The 18709-nt window shown below is 59.3% G+C and overlaps 1 protein-coding gene across 1 annotated transcript in view; it reads right to left on the reverse strand.

Moving 5' to 3' along the window:
- Positions 1 to 44: 44 nt before the first annotated feature.
- Positions 45 to 18709, reverse strand: part of MED12 (mediator complex subunit 12) — a 31542-nt gene continuing 12877 nt past the window's right edge. Inside the window, exons 19-44 of the mRNA XM_090059994.1 lie at positions 18307 to 18470; positions 17544 to 17675; positions 16863 to 17090; positions 16514 to 16658; positions 16282 to 16402; positions 15319 to 15420; positions 14486 to 14599; positions 14083 to 14246; positions 9900 to 10079; positions 9705 to 9776; positions 9297 to 9457; positions 9043 to 9204; positions 8817 to 8928; positions 8089 to 8178; positions 7750 to 7859; positions 7158 to 7293; positions 6836 to 6997; positions 6259 to 6633; positions 5907 to 6054; positions 5548 to 5753; positions 4964 to 5044; positions 4511 to 4728; positions 3713 to 3881; positions 1852 to 2022; positions 1677 to 1758; positions 45 to 389 (exon numbers count right to left, since the gene is read on the reverse strand). Coding sequence (XP_089916120.1) covers positions 346 to 389; positions 1677 to 1758; positions 1852 to 2022; positions 3713 to 3881; positions 4511 to 4728; positions 4964 to 5044; positions 5548 to 5753; positions 5907 to 6054; positions 6259 to 6633; positions 6836 to 6997; positions 7158 to 7293; positions 7750 to 7859; positions 8089 to 8178; positions 8817 to 8928; positions 9043 to 9204; positions 9297 to 9457; positions 9705 to 9776; positions 9900 to 10079; positions 14083 to 14246; positions 14486 to 14599; positions 15319 to 15420; positions 16282 to 16402; positions 16514 to 16658; positions 16863 to 17090; positions 17544 to 17675; positions 18307 to 18470 — 3849 coding nt within the window. The 3' untranslated portion in view covers positions 45 to 345. The remainder of the gene's footprint in view (positions 390 to 1676; positions 1759 to 1851; positions 2023 to 3712; positions 3882 to 4510; positions 4729 to 4963; positions 5045 to 5547; positions 5754 to 5906; positions 6055 to 6258; positions 6634 to 6835; positions 6998 to 7157; positions 7294 to 7749; positions 7860 to 8088; positions 8179 to 8816; positions 8929 to 9042; positions 9205 to 9296; positions 9458 to 9704; positions 9777 to 9899; positions 10080 to 14082; positions 14247 to 14485; positions 14600 to 15318; positions 15421 to 16281; positions 16403 to 16513; positions 16659 to 16862; positions 17091 to 17543; positions 17676 to 18306; positions 18471 to 18709) is intronic.

Consider the following 18709-nt stretch of genomic DNA (forward strand, 5'->3'; position numbering starts at 1 on the left):
CGCGCCGACAGCGACGAAGGGGCCCTGGCTCAGGACACGACGGCTGCAAAGTAAGCTCTGTATTTGTCGAGACGTCTGCAGTACAGGCTCCATCCGGTATAAATAAAGTACAAAATTTTACAATGTCTTGGTCATCGCTTTACCAAAAATACTAAAAACTCAGTAAAAACTGAAGCCAGGTGGGAGGGAGGCTTGGCCAGGTGCGGCCCGGGCGCCACAGCGCGCTGCAGCACGAACTTCCGCCCTACGCGCAGCGCCGGCCCGAGGGGCACGGGCAGCGCAAGCGCCGGCAGGTGGTCCTGGGCACGGCCTGCCCCCACGGGGCTCCTCCCCCAGGGCTGTGGCTCAGTAGCGTCCGAAGGGGTTGTTGCTCTGCTGGGGCTGCGTATCTGTGGATCAGACGGTCAGAGGGTCACGTAGGTCCTGGCCTGGGAGGGCAAGGGGCCTGGGTTTCTGCGGCCCAGCGCCCAAGTCAGCACAGTGGCTCCAGGCGCAGAAGGCAGCTGTGTGGATGGGGGCTGTACCCGTGAGCCTTGTGCCCCTGGGCACCACTGCCAGGAAGCCTGGAGGCCAGCACGGCCACAGTCCCCAGACACGTGCTTGGACTCCCAAGTCTGAGGCTTGGGGCTGCCCTATGGAGCCCAGCATGCGTGGCTCAGGGGCACCAAGCTGCTGTGGGGGTTGCCCCGGTGCCCTCCTGGCTGCCTTAGAGCCCCCCTCAAACCAAGGGGGTCAGGTCTGGGGCAGACCCACCTCTGGGACAGGCTGGCCGGGAAGGGCCGGAACCCAAGAGTGCACAGCCGACCTGCTGGGGCCTGAACTGTGTGTGGCGGGCGAGCCAGGCAGCGCGGTGAGTGGAGCAGGGCAGCCTCCACCCCACTCAGCAGCTGCAGCCGAGTGCCCCATCCACCCCTGCCATGGCCCAGGCCAGAGAGTAGGGCCAGAAGCAGCAGGCCCACGACCAGGCGCCTGCATGCCCTGCCTGTTCTCGCTGTCTGGGCCCTGTCCCACCCTCGAGAGTGGCATTTGCTGGCTGCACGGTATTGAGCTGGAGTTGCCATCTGCCTGGCTGCTTGCATAGAGATGTGGTGATGGGGAAGAGGGTTCCGGCAGGCTGGGCCCCACTGAAGGGGGAGCCTGCCTGGGGTGAGGGCAGCGCGCTCTGGCTTGTGCACGGCCTCCGTGTAGGATGTGGCTCGCGCCAAGCAGGTGCACTGCTGTTCTCATGAGATCAAATCACTGGTGCTGCATGCACCTAGACAAGCGAGGAGCTTGGGGGCTGCCCTGCACCTGCAGGGCTCAGCCACCTGAGGGGTAGTGCCAGCAAGGAGGTCTCACGCTGGGCAGGCCACAGACAGGAGGCCCCATGAATGCGCTAGCTGGCAGAAGCTGCAGGAAAACCCATGCCCAGCAGAAGCCAACAACCGCCAAGGCAGCCACACCCACTTAGTGAGATCCCAAGGGAGGCAGCTCTGACCCCTCTGGGAGAGCTGCCCTGCACAGACAGCCCAGGCCCTGTCTGCAGCAGCCTTGCCTCCATAAATACCTGCGGCACCAGACAGACCTGGGAGCCAGCCTGCGCTTGTGATCCCCATGCATGCACCACTTCCAGGAACAGGGCACTAGGCGGGGGCAGGGACAAGGGCAGAGGAGGGGCCTGGGAAGCTAAATCTTACTGGAGAGCTGCTGCTGAAGCTGTCGGACCAGTGCAGCCGTCTGCTGCTGTTGCTGCGTCTGCTGGAGGCCTTGGCGCTGGAACTAGAGAGAGAAGGGTGAGTCATGCAGGGCCAGGGGTCTTGCCTGGGCACAGCGGGCAGGAGGACGTCATGGGGGGCACATGCCAGCACTTACAATGGGCTGCTGAGGAGGTAGTGGCTGCATCCCCAGCCCCGGGGGCTGGCCCTGCGCCTGCGGCTGAGCCACTGAGGGCACCTGTGGCTGCGGCTGTGGCTGTGGTTGCTGCTGCGGTTGCTGCTGTGGCTGCTGCTGCGGCTGCTGCGGTTGCTGCTGTGGCTGCTGCTGCTGCAAGGACAGAAGCCCAGGGACTGTCAGGGCACCCAACAGGACAGCGGACTTGGGGGAGGACCTGCCACCACCTGCGGTGGGGGGCTGCCCGTGGCCTCTCAAGCCCACCTGACGCTTGCCGAGTCCCAGGGAGGCCGCAGCAGGGCCAACACAGCTGACATGAGCTCCATGAAACACAAGGCCTCTGAGACAGAAGTGACCAGAACCCATGCGAGCGGGTGGGTGAGGGCAGCTAGTAAGGCCAGAGGAGGAAGCCCGGGCACTGGCTAATCTCAGGGAACCCCGAGCCATTACTGGGGGTGGTTGGGCATCTCCAGCAGAAACAGGGCTGGGGCTGCCATGGTGCAGGGTATGGAAAGTCCTCTCTGGAAAGCTGCGGGCATTTGGTTGCCTCCAGCAAGGAAAGGGGACTTGACTCAGAGCAACGTGAAGCACTGTCAGGACATTTAGGAGGATGGAGAGTCTGCGCAATGGCTGCAGGGGATGCTACTGCATTTCCCAGATGCACCAGCAGAGATGGGGTGCAAGCAGCAGGGAGGGAGGAAAGCTCTTTGGGCAGAAGGGCCTGGCTGGCACAAGAAGAGCCAGGGACACCCAGAACAGCAAGGCTTTCGAACTGCCAGAGTCGGCTGCCGTCTGGGCTCAGCGGCCGTCAGGCCCTGCCCGTCTTGTCCTATGCTCATTATATAGCCCAGACTGCCTGCCCTGTCCATCACCTTGACCCCAGCTGCAGAGCTATTCTGCCTCTGTGCTGCCACTGGCCCCACAGCCAGAGTCCAGTGGGCCTACTGAGAGCATTGGTGGGGAGAATTCTGGACCCACTTAAGCACAAGGACAAAACCCCCAAGTGAGTTCAGAGGCGTCCACGACCTGCATTCCTTCATGGCAAATGGAGACCACGACTCACTGGAGCTCAACAGCTCAGAAAGTCTATTCTTTCACTTAATGCTCCCCTGCAATTTTCCATGGGCTTCTCTTCAAGAAGCAGTTGTGTTAATGCCAACGTCCCTGTGCCATCTGGCCCATGCATCTATTATTCATGTGTGTCCTGTAAAATCCGGAGGAGAGCGACTCTCCACTACCGCACCTGGTGAGCTCCTGTGGACCCAGAACTACATTGGATGGCTTCCCGAGGATGAATACAGCACTGGCTGCTCTACAGCTCACACAAGAGACCATTGAGGGGAGCAAATGCACAGGCTGGATGGCAGAGGGCACATTAACCACCAGCTCTCTTGGCTGAGGACAGCTGCCAAAGGCAATGCTGAAAGCTGTGCCAAAGCCTCCTCTGGACACTTCATGCTGAACACCACCAAGGGCTTGTCTATGCTTGCAGCAGGGACATACCTGTCAGGCGGGGTTCTGTTAATAGCCATGGTGGGACTGATCTGTGAGCCAGGCCTGCCAGCATCGAGAGCTCAGTGGCACCAGGAAGGCAGGGGTGGGGGGACCTTCCTACCTGCCTGCCCCTGTCTTCTGTATAACTGGGGGTTGCCACTGACCAAGCAGGGCTCCAGCAGGGAACAGAGAGGGGAGACTTGCACTCAGAAGATCATGCCGGAGTGCTGGAGCTGTCCCTAGCAGGTGCTGCAAGGCACTGGGGATGTGCAGCCTACCCTTTCCCCTGCCCCACATCTGGCTTCCCAGTGATGAGGAAAGGCAGGACGGTGCAGCGGGCCCCACTCACCCGCAGCATCTGCTGCTGCTGCTGCTGCCTCAGGTACTGCTGCTGCTGCTGCTGCTGCTGCTGGTCAGGGAGCATCTGGCTGGGCCGGATCCCGGTGGGGACCCCCTGTGTGCTCATGTGGTTCATGCCGCCTATCATGGGTGCCTGCTGCAGTGACTGGTGTGGAAACCTAGGGAGTGAGGGGCTGGGATCAGAGACTGCCCCTGGAAGGAGCTCCAGCCTGGGCCCAGCTTTGTGCTCCAGGGAACCCCAGGCACCAGGACCAGCCACGCTATGCTGCTCAGCTGGGAGCACCTGAGGCAGGCTGCTCTGGGTTCCTGAACCAGCCTAGCCCAGGTCCCTGCCCCACCCCTCAGGGCCAATCCCAGCTGCATCCATTGGCCCAGTGGGGAATGGAGGGGCACTGCCCGTCTCCCCCAGGGGCTTCTGGCAGGAACCAGCCCCTAGCCCCACCCCAGGGACAATCTGCCAGACAGGTCCAAAACCACGATGGTTCCCTGTTCATTTTGCCCCTCGTCCCTAGGCTTACGCCCATCTCTCGCCTTGCATTATGACCTCTGGAAGTCCCTTCCAGCACTGCTTTGCTATGATTCTAGGCATCACAACCCCTTCCATGGGAGACTGACAAGGAGCTGGTCAAGGACCTCAGCTCAAGGGCACCAGTCCCAGCCCTGCAGCCCCACAGCATTGGGTTTGGAAGCAGGCTTCCCACAGCCCCTCTCTGCAAGGGCTGCTGGGCAGATGATAGGAAGCTCCCTGGGGACCCTGACAACACCTGGGGTGGCAGGCTGGGGGTACCTCTGTGCGCTGCTCAGGGTGTGCCCATAGCCAGGGGCCTGCTGGTGCACGTAGCCACTTGGCCTCTGCTGCATCTGGCGAATGGGGTCCACGAGGGCTGGGGTCGAGCCAGGGTGGGAGTTCTGGTAGGGTGGGTTGGAGTAGGCAGGTGGCACCATGGTGCCGGACTGTGAGGGGTGCTGCTGGAGGCCAATGTGTGAGACATAGGGTGTGTACCCCTATGGGGAGAGCAAGTCCTGTTAGGAAGGGGGCAGCAGCCTCTGCCATACCACCCTGGGGCACAAGGCCACCACGCTTGGGGCTGGGCTCTCACGGGGACACCACCCTCCTGCCCAGGAGCTCACACCACATGGACACAGGGCCCCAGGGGATGCCAGCTCTGGGCTGGGCAGCGAGAACTTGTGCCCTGCCCACAGTACAGGTTGTAGCCTCCCCGAGAGGCACCATGCTCACCTGGGAGGGCTGGAGGGCTCCATAGGATGGGGTGGGGGCCATCGGGCGCACCTGTGGCTGCCCCAGGATCCCTTGGCCCTGCTGGAAATGCAGGAGATGCTCTGCTCAGGAGGCTGGGACCGGGGTGTATCCACCAGGGGCTTCTCCTGGCAGCCCCCAGACAGGGCCCAATGCTGAGCTCGGACCAGCTTCTGGGCTGGCCCCAGAATTACAAGGCCAAGCTGGCTGCCCTCTCCTGTCTTTGGGCCACTCTTCCTCCTACCTTCTCTACAGAGCCGCAGAGCCATCCCCACCCCCTCCCATACATAGCTGGTCTGGAAAACCCTGGGACCTCCCCGCACCCACCAGCTCATCCCCGTCAACAGCCCCTGCTCAGCTGGCCCCGCTGGGAGTGACAGGGACGCAGGGCCCTGGTGCCCAGAATGTGCTTTGGCCCATCCTGACAGGCACTGTACAGCCAAGGGCAAGGCAAGGGGCAAAGGGCTCTGGGGAAAGGAAATGGAGCAGTGCACACCCAGGGCCCGCTGGGGGCAGGGGTACCCAGTGCAGGGCCACACCCCTGGCCACAACCAGCTCCTACTTACCAGCTTAGCTTGGAGCTGTTGGCGCAGCAGCTGCCCCTGGGGCACTGGTGGCTGCTGCCTGTAGGCTGTTGGCTTGTAGGAAGGGTCAATCCCCATCATGCTGCCCATGGCAGAGGGCAGCACTGCGCTGTATGAGGTCCGGGTCTGCACCAGCTTCCCCAAGGGCATCCGCACTGGCCGGTAGGAGGTGTCCAACCGAGGGCCCCCTGCAACGGGACAATCTCACTGCAGGAGCCTGCCATGCTAATCTTGGCAGACACACCCTGCCCCAAGGCAACTGTGTTCCTGCAGCCCCAGCAAGATGGAGCAGGCCTCAGACATGGAAGAGCACAAGGCAGAAGGGATCCAGGCCCACGTACCTGCTGGCAGAGGCTGGTTCTGGGCATACAGCCCCACTGGCGACTGCCCATAGGCAAGTCGGGACATGGAGCTCCCTGCCTGGTGGTGCAGGAGGTCAGTGGGCATGCCAACGCCATAGGGGACCCGCCCGGGGCCCAGCATGAAGTCCTGTGGAAGGAAGGAAGGAAGGGGGGTGAGGGGCCTCCAGGACTTAAGGGCCAGGCACTGCTCAGCACTGCTGCAGGCTCCTTTCCAGCAAGGATGGGGCAGGTGCAGTGAACCTTGGGAACTTCCAGCACCAGGAAGGCAGAAGCAACCCAGCTCTTGGAAAGGGAAGGCATGGCTCCCTGCTCCAGGGACAGGGCATGGTACCTCGCTTTTGTTAGCAGACTGGTTGCGCTTCTTGCTTTTCTGTTTCTTCTTACGCTCCTCTGTGGAGGCAGCAGGATTGGAGCTGGCTTTGTCGGCCTTGACTGGCTCAACGGCCTTCTTCTCAGGCTCCAGGGCCACGGGTGTGGGGGGCTCCTCCTCCTCAGGGGGCAGCGGCAGTGGCTCCAAGTAGTAGCTGCGGGGCTTGGGCTTCAGGTGTGTGTGATATAGCAGAAGCCTCTGCTGCTCCTCAAACCTGGACACCTTACGATCTACCCGCACGGTGCCAAACCAACCCCAGGAGAGGGGAGCTGAGTGCTTCAGGCCCTCAAACAGGTCCCAGGGGGAAATCTTCTGCTTCGTGGAGACCTGCAAGCCCTGCCAAGAGAAGAGGAGGATCCATGAGAGCCCACAGGCTGCACCCGAGAGCCCTCAAGCAGGTGCCAACCCTGCCCTCTCCTGGCATGGTCACAGCACGTAGTTTCCTAGTACCAGTTAGCCCAGGCCACAGCACCACAAGCACGGGGCACAGGAAACAACCCTCCAGGCAGTAGCATGGGCCCCTGGCACAGCCACTGACCTCCTTCTTGAAGATGGAGTCAAACCCGGCGATCTTGTTGCCCTTGGTGTCAATGAGGGAGCCCTGAGGCTCGCACGTGATGACGTCGCGCGTCTGCTTGGGCAGGGGGAGCAGCTGCCGCACCTTCTCCAAGCTGTCGGACTGCCGGTCCCCCAGCTCCTTCTGCAGAGATACAGGGGCTTCAAAAACCATTTGGACAGCGCTGCAAAATGCCCCGCAATGCTCCCACCACCGTGCCAATCACGCCCTTTGGCGCCCCCCACTCGACAGGGCTGTGCCCCCTGCCCCACCTGCCACACTGACACAGGCCTGGCTTCCTCACCCGGAGTTTCTTGACCAGGTTCATGTAAGCCCGTTTGTTCTCTTCCATGCTGCCCTGGGAAATGCTGGACATGTCTGCCGCCAGGGTGCCGTTAATGAGGACGCTCAGCATGTCCAACACCGTGGTGAAGAGCTCACTGGGGGTTGGACAAAGGCCCAGGTTCAGTACAGACTGCTCTGGCTAGGCCCCCAGCACCCTAGCAACACCCCTCCTGCAGCACCCCCGGGCATGAGAGCTGCAAAGGAAAGGCCCTGCACTGCCTCACTGTTACTCATCCTCCAACCCCTCTCCAGTGCTTCCCTGGGCTCTGCTCACTGCTCAGTCCCTGCAGGCTCCAGCTCTGACATCAGCCCTGCAGGTCGACTGCCCTTCTGGTCACACTGAGCTCAGGGCTCCCTACAGCCATGGGATGGGGGTGGCCCTGGCTGTGCCTGGGGAGGTGGTTAGCCACATTGCCATTCCACCACCCACATGCTACTTCCCCCTGCATGGTGGTCTCCCAGGGCTCTGGCAGCAGGGATCTGCATGCACCTCCTAGGGACAGAACCATGGCAGGTGGTGCCCTGCACTCACTGGCCCTGGAGACACTTACTTGTTTGACTGCATGTCCACAGTGCCACTGCTAATGATGTCAAGGAGGAGCACGGCCCACTCTGTTGTCTGCTGTGTGCTGCGCTGAACCGTGTCAAACATGCCCCCCACCTGGGACAGAAGGGTCTGTCAGATCCACTGGGAGAGCCCTCCAGCATCAAAGGAGGAAGCGGGCTGGACTAGGACCCCTTCCCTTGCGCGCCCAGAAGTCTCCACTGCACACCCTCCCCACACACATATCCTTGCTCCTGGGAAGAAGGTCTTTCCTCCCCCAATTTACTGCCTGCCCCTGTTCCCTCACAGCTCAGCCCTGCTGGTCCCTCGATCACCTGCTGCTTACCAGATTCAGTCGCAGTTTCAGGGCCTCGTGCATCAGCTGCTTGGCTTTGCAGTCATCCTGGTACTGATCCTCCCGCCAGTTCGTGACAATCTGAGGGCAGGAAGGAATTTCGCCCCCGGTCAGACTGGTCTGGACTGGGAGGTTTTGCCTTCCTCTGCAGCAGGGGCACGACCTCTACCTGGGGTCTCTCGAGCGTGCTTTAACAACCTTTCATAGAAGTAGGGCACTGGACACCACAGTCCCCCTACTTTCCCTGTGGCAGGAGGGTATTACATCTGGTGCTGTGTCAGGGCTGACCGTGTGGTTTGATGAAGAGTTAGGTTATAGATTTGCCTGGGCTGGTTTGGACAGGGAGGATCCTGCCTCAAGGACTGGATGGGACCTCTGGAGGTTCCTTCCAGCCCGACTTCTCTATGATCTAGGAGGGTCAGAACAAGGCAGGATTTCAAGCTGGGCCTGGCACTTCAGAGGGAGCCACTGCCACTGCGTTGCTTCCCTCCCACCCCCACCCACCACTCCTTTCCACTGGACACTGGGCCAGGGGAAGCCCAGGGGATGCCTGCTGATATCCCACTCGGGAGGGAGAGACAGGGTATCCTGCATCACCCTAAATGCCCAAGTCTCCATGCCAGGCGAGGACCCTATGAAACTATGACCTTGCCTGGGGCACATCCACAGGGACTGGTGTCCTGCTGCTGCACCCACCCAAGGGGCTGGAAGGTACCTACCTGCTGTACCTGGCTGTAGAGTGAGGTGAGGAGGCCTTCCCGCTGCTCATCCTGCCCCTTCAGGCATGTCAGCACCAGTGACAGGAAGGGCTGCTGGCTCAGCAGGGACATGCTGGAGAGGAGGCAAGCATGAAAGACATGCAGATGGGCTGGCTGGCAGGCATGGTTGCCCCAGGCAGCTCAGCACAGTGCAGCAGGGACTGCCTGCCCACCCTCCAGCACTCACCTCTTCTGCTTCTGACGATCCCGCTCCTTGCGGGACGAGGATCCCAGGTGCTGTCCCTTCTCCAGTTCCTCCCCTGCGGCTTTCAGCACGTGCCCCTGCACCGATGTGGGCAGCTTGGCAATGAGAGGGGCCACCAGCCACACGCCCGACCTCTCCAGGGAGCTGGACACAGGACAAGAAGTGCAAGTGGCCCACGCTGCCATCCAGAAGCCCCAGAAGGGCCCTGCTGGCAGCACTAGGCTGGACAGCCCTACCTGAGAATGGCCTTGGACTTGGTACTGGCAGGCACAGCGCTGGCAGAGCTGCCCAGGCTGCCAGCTGCACTGCCCGTGGAGCTGCCAGAGCTGGTCTCTGCTGACTGCTGGAACACCTCTATGGTGGCCTTGGCAATGTTCTCCAGCAGGGAGTTCATCTCCTGTTGAGGGAAAGGGGTGAGTCCATGGGCAACAGTGCTTCCCTTTCGAGTACCTGCTGACCCAGTGGCCTGGGCACAAATCTGGCAAGCAAAGCTCCTTGCCTGCAGCTCCTGTTGTCTATGCACCATGCCCATACTCCCGCTGCCAGTCATGCCCTGCCCAAGTCCTGTGCAGCAGCCACTTAAGACATGGGTGGCCCCAAGGGACCCAGCCCACTGTCACCCACCTGCCCTGACAGGGACTCACGTTGTTGGCTGTCTGCTTGATCATGAGCTGCAGCTCCAGCGAGGACTGCCGCATTGTCCACTGGTCCAGGTTCTGAAACATATGCGCATGCTTCAGACTGGTGACCGCCCTACCCCAAGCCCTAAAGGCGAACATGCCACATGGCTCAGTCATGGAGCTCACAGCAGCATCCTGCTGCACTGGGCAGGACCGCACCTGTAGGATGCGCTTGATCCTCTGCCGCTGCGGGTTCTCACCCTCTTCACTGTCCAGCAGCCGGTGCGGGTAGCAGATGAGCTGCATGAGCCGCTGAGCCTGGATGCTGCTCAAAACTGGGTCCTGCAGATCGTTGCTGTCCTCACACAGGGACTTTAGGCACCGCTCACCCACCCACTCCTGTGAAGGAATGGGAGCAGGCAGGGTAGTGGCAGCTGACCATGCACCAGGCGGCACCCACACCTCCGTCATCTCAGGGGTGGGGGGGCAGGTATCTCCACGCAGCACCAGGCAAGGTTGTATGGCCAAATCCACACAGGCCTCCCACACACGCAGCTGCACCCAGAAGCCCCTTCCTCCTCCAGAGTGGCAGACAACAGCCAGCACAGCTGGCATCCAACAAGTCCTGGCCAGGAGCCAGCCCTGCATCCGCTGTGCCAGCCAGATGTTCTGCTGGGCTCCTGGATCCCACAGCCCCTCTGGCCAGGCCTCATGTGCAGCCAGCACAGCCCGAGGCAGTGCCCAGGGCTACCTTTCTCAAAGCCCGTTGCTGCAGCTATGGCTTCTCTTTCCCACCTTGATTTAAAAACTGACGGGGAAAGAGACCCCTGCACGCTTGGCAAACAGGCCCTGTGGCTAAGTGCCCTCACTGCCAGGTGTGCTCCATCCAAGTTTGCCCAGCTGCCGCTCCTGGCTGCACCTTGTCTTGCCTATCTGTGAGGCCCGAGAGCCCCTCCTGGTTGAATGCCTGTTGGTGACGACAGAGCCCCCTTCAGCATAAGAGAAGCAGGTTTCACCTCTGCGTCCTGCTCTGCATGCACCTGGATTCCCCTCACACACCCAGGCCCACTGCCACCAGAGCTCGGCAGAGGTGCTCCAGCCCCTTTACCCTCAGCATCCTCTCTCTCTTCCCTTGGCTTCTGGGCCCAAGTTTTGTTCTGGGTCTCTATGCCCCTTGAGGGAGTCCTCTCACCACACATACACGCATGCACACTTGTCTTTGGTCTCCTTCTCCTCCACATTTTCCTCCCACCCCCTCCCAGCCGGTTTCTGGGTGGATTTGTGCTTGTGGACGAGATCAACCCCTGTCCCAATGATGCCACTGTGCAGGCTTGCCTCTGCTCCAGGCCTGTCTCCTCCGATCCAGATTAAAGTCTGGGTCGCTCCATCTGGCAGCTCCTCAGGAATCATAACCTCCAGCTCCCCATGGCTCCAACAGAGCCGTTCTCCCCACACCCTCCTCTTGGTCACCAGGACATCCCTGTCCTACCTGTCATCTTCCACCCTCTCTAACTCCTCGCAGCCAGGCTACATCTAAATCTGGCAGACTTCCTGCGCAGCCTCTCTCCACCTGGCTTTCCCAGCTGCCCATGCAGCCCACGCTCCTGTCCCAGCTCTCACTGAACTGCCTTGTCTCAGATGCATGGCCCTGCCCTGTGGATCCCCATCCATAGCTTTGCCGCTGCTGCAATCACACAGACCCTATCCCTGAAGCCTTCCATTATGCCCCACACAACAACAGCAACAGCTGTCTGCACTCCTGAGTCCATTTGGGCCACCTTGATCAGCAGGCAGGAGTGCACCCTGCCAGTTTCCATCCGCCCACTCACTTGACAATCCAACGTGCACCATTGGGGCTGCGTCTCATGTGGGAAGAAGCTCCCTGTGAACATCCAGAGGCCACCTGCAGCTCAGTGGAGTCCCCTTCCATGAACCATTCCCTCTTCTGCCCACCTGTAATGATCCAGGTCTTTCTAAAATACTTGACACCACATCCTCCTCCTCTTAGTCCTCTGGAGCTTCCCCTGTGTTCAAGACTCACTGGAAACCAACACTAGCAGCCCAGAGAGCTTCTCCTGCAACGACTCGAGGGCTCCTGGGTGCAGGCTGTCCAGATCAGCCAATCGAAACACCGCTAGCCTTAGTGGCCCTGGAGCAGCATCCTCCTGCAGCACCACAAGCAAGGACCACAGCTCCTCCTCGGAGGGTTTCTACATTCGGATCTTGGCAAATGCAGAGCAGGTGTGCACTTATTGAGCATATCTACCTTCTCTGCATTACCATTACCAATGGTCCACTGCCACCTACTAACCACCAACACCACTGCTTTATACAGACAGCCACTTTCACTCCCCTGCCAAAAGAGTCTGCTTCTGCTCGCTAATGCTCTCTGTGTCATGGTTCTGGGGACTGGAACAACACAGATGTTCTTAACCAGTTCAATGAGGATTTCAGCAGAAAAACATGACTGATCCCTCCCACCTGATTTGGCTCATCCATGTTCTATGAAATTGACCTGTTTAAAGCACCAGTTCCAGACAAAGGGCAGGTTCAGCCGTCATTCCCTTTGCCAGCAAACGTCATCAAGTCACGATCACCTAAAACCAAACACCTAGCTTTGACTTCTGCGAGTGATTCCTTCTTGCACCTCAAGACAAGGCCCGAGAGCAGTAACTCCCTCACATGGAACGTATTGCTCTCTGAGCTTGAGAGATCCTGGTCTGTGGTACATACAATGCCAAGGACATCTCCATACACCGGATTCTACCATATCACTCAACCTGCATGCCCCTTAAGTGTTTACTTACGCACCAAAGGCAGGTAACTTAAGGAGCCAGCCATCCTGTTTGCTAGCAAAATTTGCTGGGTTATAGCAGAAAGCAGCCAGCATCCTGTCCTGCATCACCTGTGAGAACACTCATCTCAAAGCAATTGAGCTCATTTGCTTCTGAGTATCAGTGACTGAAACAGGGCACAGTACTTCTGGCAGACCGCTTCTCCCGCTGCCCTTCCAGCCCCTTCATCCATCCCAGACCGGCTCCGACCTGTAATTTCAATGTTTCACATCATGTCTCTCTTCCCACCGGGGTTCTGCAAAACTACCCAGAGCACTTTTACCTTCGCAAATGAGCAATTCCAATTCTTCATGTTTATTACCCAGGTGCCCAGCACTGGTTCACGATGAGCCAATTAACACATCACAGCATTCCAGTCATGAGGCCAACACAGCAACTGAACAGAAGGCAGGCTTCCAACTACTACCCTCCTTCCTTCCCATCCACAGGGTGATGCCACACATGGCCTCAGGGCCTCGTTCCCCAGTCTGTCACATACAGCAAATGGCAATAGCAGCTCCAGACTGCAGCGGTTTGTTTTAGGACAAGTTGCAGCCCCCTATCTCCGAGGCACAAGGGAGCGCTGAACTCAGGACAGGCCAGACACACTGCATCTTCTACAGCCACCCTGGAAATGGACCAGATGAGGAGTTGCCAGATCATGCCCACCCTCTGAAACAAAGGGGCAGAAACCTGCAGCCTGCCATCCTGCAGCATATCACAGGAAGCAGAGCTCAGAGCTGACTCGGAGCTCAGCTAGTGGACTGCACATCCCCAGGGCTGCAGCTTTACTGCTTCAAGTCTCATCCTAGAAGCAACATGCAGTAGCCTCACAGGTGTCACAATAGCTTGTCAGCTTCCTGACATGCAGGTCAGGCTCGGCTGTGGCAAACTTAAAGCTCCATTTAACACAACAGCATTTCTCGTGCTTTCCCTGAGGAAGTTGTCAGCATGTGCCCAAGCAGCGGAGAAGACAGAATCTCCCACCAAAAATTCAATTGATCCAACATGCTAAGCACAAGGCTCAGGTGCACTAAGAGCTGCTGCTCTTCCATTTGCCCTAGGATGAGTGCAGGGGGAATGCCTCTTGCCCCTGCTAGGCCTGCCATGCTCTAGACTCACCTCCTGCAGATGAGGGTGGCAGGAAGAGTTCAGGGCTGGGGCAGAGATGGCAGGGCAGCCAGGGGAGTGAGGATACCAGGGGATGTCCTGGAAGTTCTGCATGTCCTAATGGGGCTGCCCTGGCTGCTCAGCTTCCTGGCTGAGACTCAATGGCCTGGTACAGAACACTATTACTCTGCTTGCTAGTGCAGGCTTCTGGGGCTCCAGCCTTCTGGACAGGGGAGGAACCCGGCAGTGGCACCAGAGCACTGTGGGATGTCCAGTGCCCACTCCCCAACCTCCAAATGTGGGTTTGCTTCCTCTGAATTCCCTCCTGCAGCAATTTGCAGGTCCCAACACTAGCCTGTGCAAGGTGTGCCCTGCTGGTCTGAAAAGGCAGAAGAGAGCTCCCTGCACCTGGCCAGGTGGGGCTAGCAGAGCCTGCCTCCGGGGCTGGGCAGACCTACCTGCTGGCAGATGCTCCTCAGGACATACTTGGCATACACGTCCAGGCTGGCTGTCTCTATGGACACTGCCCGGCCACCAGGCTTCTTGGCACCAAGCTCATCATCCATGAGGTCATCCACCCCTCCTGGGTGGGAGAAGCCGGAGCCTTTCAGCTCCGCATCCCCTGAAAGCAAGAGGTGAAGGGTCACCTGATGACTTGCTATAATTACCAGACCTGTCCTACCCCTTGCCACACAACTGACTGCACCCCAGCCAGGGAGCCCCTCATGGGCCAGACTCAGCCCCTCACTGACCCTGCCGAGCCCTGCCACACAGTCACTGTGCAGGCAATGCTCTGCAGGTCCCTGAAGTGCAGAGCTACACCCTGTTCTCCCGGAGTCCAGGCTAGCATCAGGAACCTACCCAGCACGAACACAGCTTTCAGCACCGCGAAGACTGCTCCGTCCACGATGCGGTTCTGGGAGGCTGCCAGCAAGTGGCGGTCACAGGAGGACCGGATGCCCACTGTGGACTTGTCTGCACAGTGAAGATGAAGAAGGGTCACACCCATCCCCCAAGCTTCCCAAATGATGGGCTACGAGTGCAGCATAGTGCTGGAGAGGGGTCCTGGATCTGCCATTTCACTGGGAGGCAGTTAAATGCCACTGCCTTGAAGGTGGAGCAGCGGGCTCCAAGCGTGGTGGCTGACAGACAGCACAAGGCCGAAGTGTGGGGGAAGCAAAAGAAAGGCTCTGGACATCTGCACAGTGGGCTACAGAGACTAAGGAAACTGTGTACGAGGCAGGGAGGAGGGAGCCTGGACCCAGCCAGGGTACAGGCAATACAGCCCTTTGTGGTAGCACATTTTGGCACTGTGATAGGAGGCAGCAGAAGACTTGGCCAGCACATTCTTCAGTGTGCAGCCACACCGGCTGCACCAGCCAGCATCCTCCCTACCGTGGGACCCAGATGCTGGCACTGGAGGAAAAGCATCCCCTTCCCAGCATGCCTGGTTAACCATGCCGGGACACAAACAGGAAGGACATTTGGCCCGCTCCATGGGTGCCCAGGCTCCATGGGCACAGTCTCTGCTCACCGCTGGCCTTGGACATGGGGCCCCTGCAGGACACCTAGGGCTGCTGTGCCCATGGCAAGGCCAGGGCTCTATCACAGCATCACCAGCTCCTCCTCTTGGGGCTGGGAAATGCAGGCTGCCCCAAAATCAGGACAACTGCTCCTGTGTCCAGCTCACTTACTGCCGTCCTGCTGGCATGGGTTCAGCTGCGGCGTCTTAAACAGGTGGAGCAAGATCCGGCAGGTCAGACGGGCCCCTGGCTCAGAGTCCTGTTCACTGCAGGCTGCACAAAGCAAAGAGACCCATCACAGGCAACATCAACTGCAGGTCTGCTCCAGGCAGCAAACACCAGTGCCATGGCAAGAGCCTGCAGAGCAGAGGGGCAGCTAGAGAGGCTTTAGTAGCCTCTCTCTGGTGCCAGACGCAGAGGGCAATCTGCAGCCTCTGCGCCAATGCCAACCAGGACTACGCTTGGAGGTGTCAGGCTCTGCTCTCTGTACGTGCTTGGCTCTGATAGGCCACACACGGTGCCCAAAGTGCCAGGTGCTCAGCTGAGTCTGAGCAGGGGCTTGGGAATCCAGGCCCAAGAGATGGCTAGATGGGCAGCAGGGAGAGCCAATGACACAGACAGCAATGGGGCAGCGCTAGGGTCCAGCACTAGGAGCCTGCTGGAGAGGGCACACAGACACTATAAAAAGGTCCTGTGTGCCTCTTGGGAGTTCTTGTCCCAGACTGGCTGCAGGTGCTGGCAGCCAGCACAGCCCTGGTCCCTGGTTACAGGCTGGACCACCTGCCTAGGGTTCCAAGGGCCAGAAATGCTCCTCAGATGGAAGCTGCAATTCTGAAGCAAAGCTGCTGGGCAAGGTGGGTGCTGGCATGCTCCCTAGCTGCAGGCTCAGGGGAACCAGGCGGAACCATGCCCCGTGCTTGGTGCCTGGCCAGACAGGGCAGGACTACAGGAGACTGAGTGTCAGAGGGGTAGGGCCAGGGCCCCATGCTCAGGCAGTGAGGGCTCCTTTCAGAGGCCATTTTGCTATGCCAGTGCAGGACATGCCTGTGGGAGGCAGCCTGCTCCCCAGTGAGATGTCTCAGGACTCAGGCTTGTGCTCTGAGGAGCAGTTCCTCTCTGCAGAGCCACACTCACCAGCATTGAGGAGTGAGGGGATGGCTGCACAGCGGATCAGGTCCTCCAGCAGCAAGCACTGGCGAGCAATAAGAATGGCGACAAAGGTGGCCAAGGAATCGTGGAAGGACAAGTCGCTGACCTGGGGAAGAAAGAGGAGCACAACCAGTGACTGTGCCATAGCCCCCACCTAGACCCCAGCATGACAGGGCTCTCTCTGCCCCTCCATTCCCTGGCTATGCCTGGCACTCACGTCGACGTTGCAGAGGAGATCGTTGAAGCCACAAGTGCCATTGTTGGAGGAGCAGCACAGAGCCTTGAGCACACCCAGCCACTCAGCGCTCAGTGACTTGCAGTAGCCAGTCAGCTCCGCGCACAGGATGGCAATGTCGTTGACGCTACAGGGAGGAGGAGCCACAAACAGTCTCCTCACCAGCACAGCGCCAGCTCCCCCTACTCGCCCTCTCCCTCCACTCCTAGCTGGGGAGCAGGGGTCTGTGGCTCCCTCCCCCACCACTCTGAAGTTCCTGAGACCTGGGACTGCCCCTAATCTCCACCCCACACAGAACCACTGCCTCAGCCCTGCCTGTGCTGCACCTCACCGGTCAGGGTCGTGGTGCCCTACACACACGTGCATGAGGGCATTGCACACAAAGCTGTAGCGGTTGGCCGGGTTCTCATTGAGGCTTTTGCCCAGGTTGGTGTAGGTGAAGTTCTGCGCGGATGGGTTCTCTATGGTCTCGATCATGAACTCAGGCTCCCACAGCATGTTGGAGTCTGATGGCTCCACATTACAGTAAATTGTGTTCTTCACCTTGGAGCAGAAGTCACTGGCAGGGGAGGGGCAAGAAGGGCAGGTCAGAGGCTCCTGCAGGGACATCTCCTCCACCCTCTTGTGCATCGGCTGAAGCACAAGGATGGATCCCCCTGCCCCACCACCTGCCCCGTGGTGCCAGGACTCCAGCTCATGCGCTACAGCTTTAGGTAGGCTCCTTTCTGAGCACTCATCCTCTGCCAGCAGCTACCAGAAGGGCACTTGGAACCAGGCTGGATTGCCAGTGATTTCTATGCTCAGTGCAGCCCACTTCAGTGGAAGTTGCCAGCCAGGCACTGAGACAGCAAGTAGGCTGGCACCTGCATGCCCCAGGAGAGCTGGGGCAGGGCACCCTGCTGGACAGGACCAAGGCAACAGCAAGCTGCTGGGATGAGCACTGGCAAAACCAAAACCAAAGCTGCAGCCCCAAACTCCCAGGAGAACACCCACTGTGCCCACCCCATCTCACCTGAAGAGCTCCCCAAATTTGCTTTTGAGGTGGCTGCAGGAGGTGTACAGGTCGTAGAGGTAGGCCAGGATGCAGCGCTCCGCAGAAGAGCCGTCTGAGCGGTTCATACCATGCTTCACCACCCCACACAGACTACAGAGAGAAGCACTGCAGTACATGGCACAGCACAGGACAGCACCCAGCCCAGGCCCAGAGATGACATCCCTGCCTCCACAGGCCCCAAACGGTGACATAAGTACATAAGAATTGCTATTTACTGGGTCAGATGGTAGGTTTATCTTGCCCAGTATCTTGTGCCACAATGAAAGAGAGCGGATGCCAAAAGGGAGAGTAAACTGGATCTGACCAAGTTCTGATTTGGAAGCTGTATCTCCCGCTCCCATGCTCAGTAGCTACTGATGCCCCATCCTCTTCATCATTCAGTACTTTGTAAACCCTCCTCCTGTTGCCCCATCAAGTGCCTCTCTTCTAAAAACTGAACAAGCCTGGCCTCTTTAGTCTCTCCTCATATGGAAGCCCTTCCATACCATTGATCATGCTTCTTGCCCATCTCTGGACCTTTTCCAGCTGTTCTATTCCTTTCTAAGGTGTCAGAGATGGGGGGACCAGAGCTGGCTGTTGGATTCAAGGTGTGGACGCACCGTGGATTTAGCAAGGGCATGTTACTTGCAGGAGCACTGCCCCCCACTCCTTGCAGCCCCGCAGAGCTGAGGCTTCCCCTCTGCCTGAAGGGGAAGGCCCTTTGCACAGCTGGCTCCCTTACCCTTCAAAGACCTGGGCCATCTGGTCCTGGTTGAGGATAAGGCAGGAGTGGTAGTGCCGCAGCACGGCCACGATGCACAGGCACAGGCTGGTGGTGTAGCTGCCAACCAGGTCAGAGGATTTCAGCAGCAGCTCTGCCTCCACCACGCTCAGCTCATTCAGCAGCTGCACCCAAGGACAAAGAGCCCTATCAGACCCTGTGTACAGGTCCAGTATGGGCAGCACCACAGCTACGCCACAGGGACTGTGGGCATCAGGGCACCAGCCAGAGGAAGAGGCTCCAGTGAAGCCAGAGGTTTGCCAGCCAGAGGCAGCAAGTGGGGCTGGCATCAGCCAGTCAAAGGTTGCAAGGAGTGCCAATAGGGGAGCTGCAAGCTGGGCAAGACATGGGCACATGGCTTCCT

The sequence above is a fragment of the Crocodylus siamensis genome, chromosome 8, assembly GCF_052110815.1.
Source record: "Crocodylus siamensis isolate JL-2025a chromosome 8, ASM5211081v1, whole genome shotgun sequence".
Lineage (NCBI taxonomy): Eukaryota > Metazoa > Chordata > Crocodylia > Crocodylidae > Crocodylus > Crocodylus siamensis.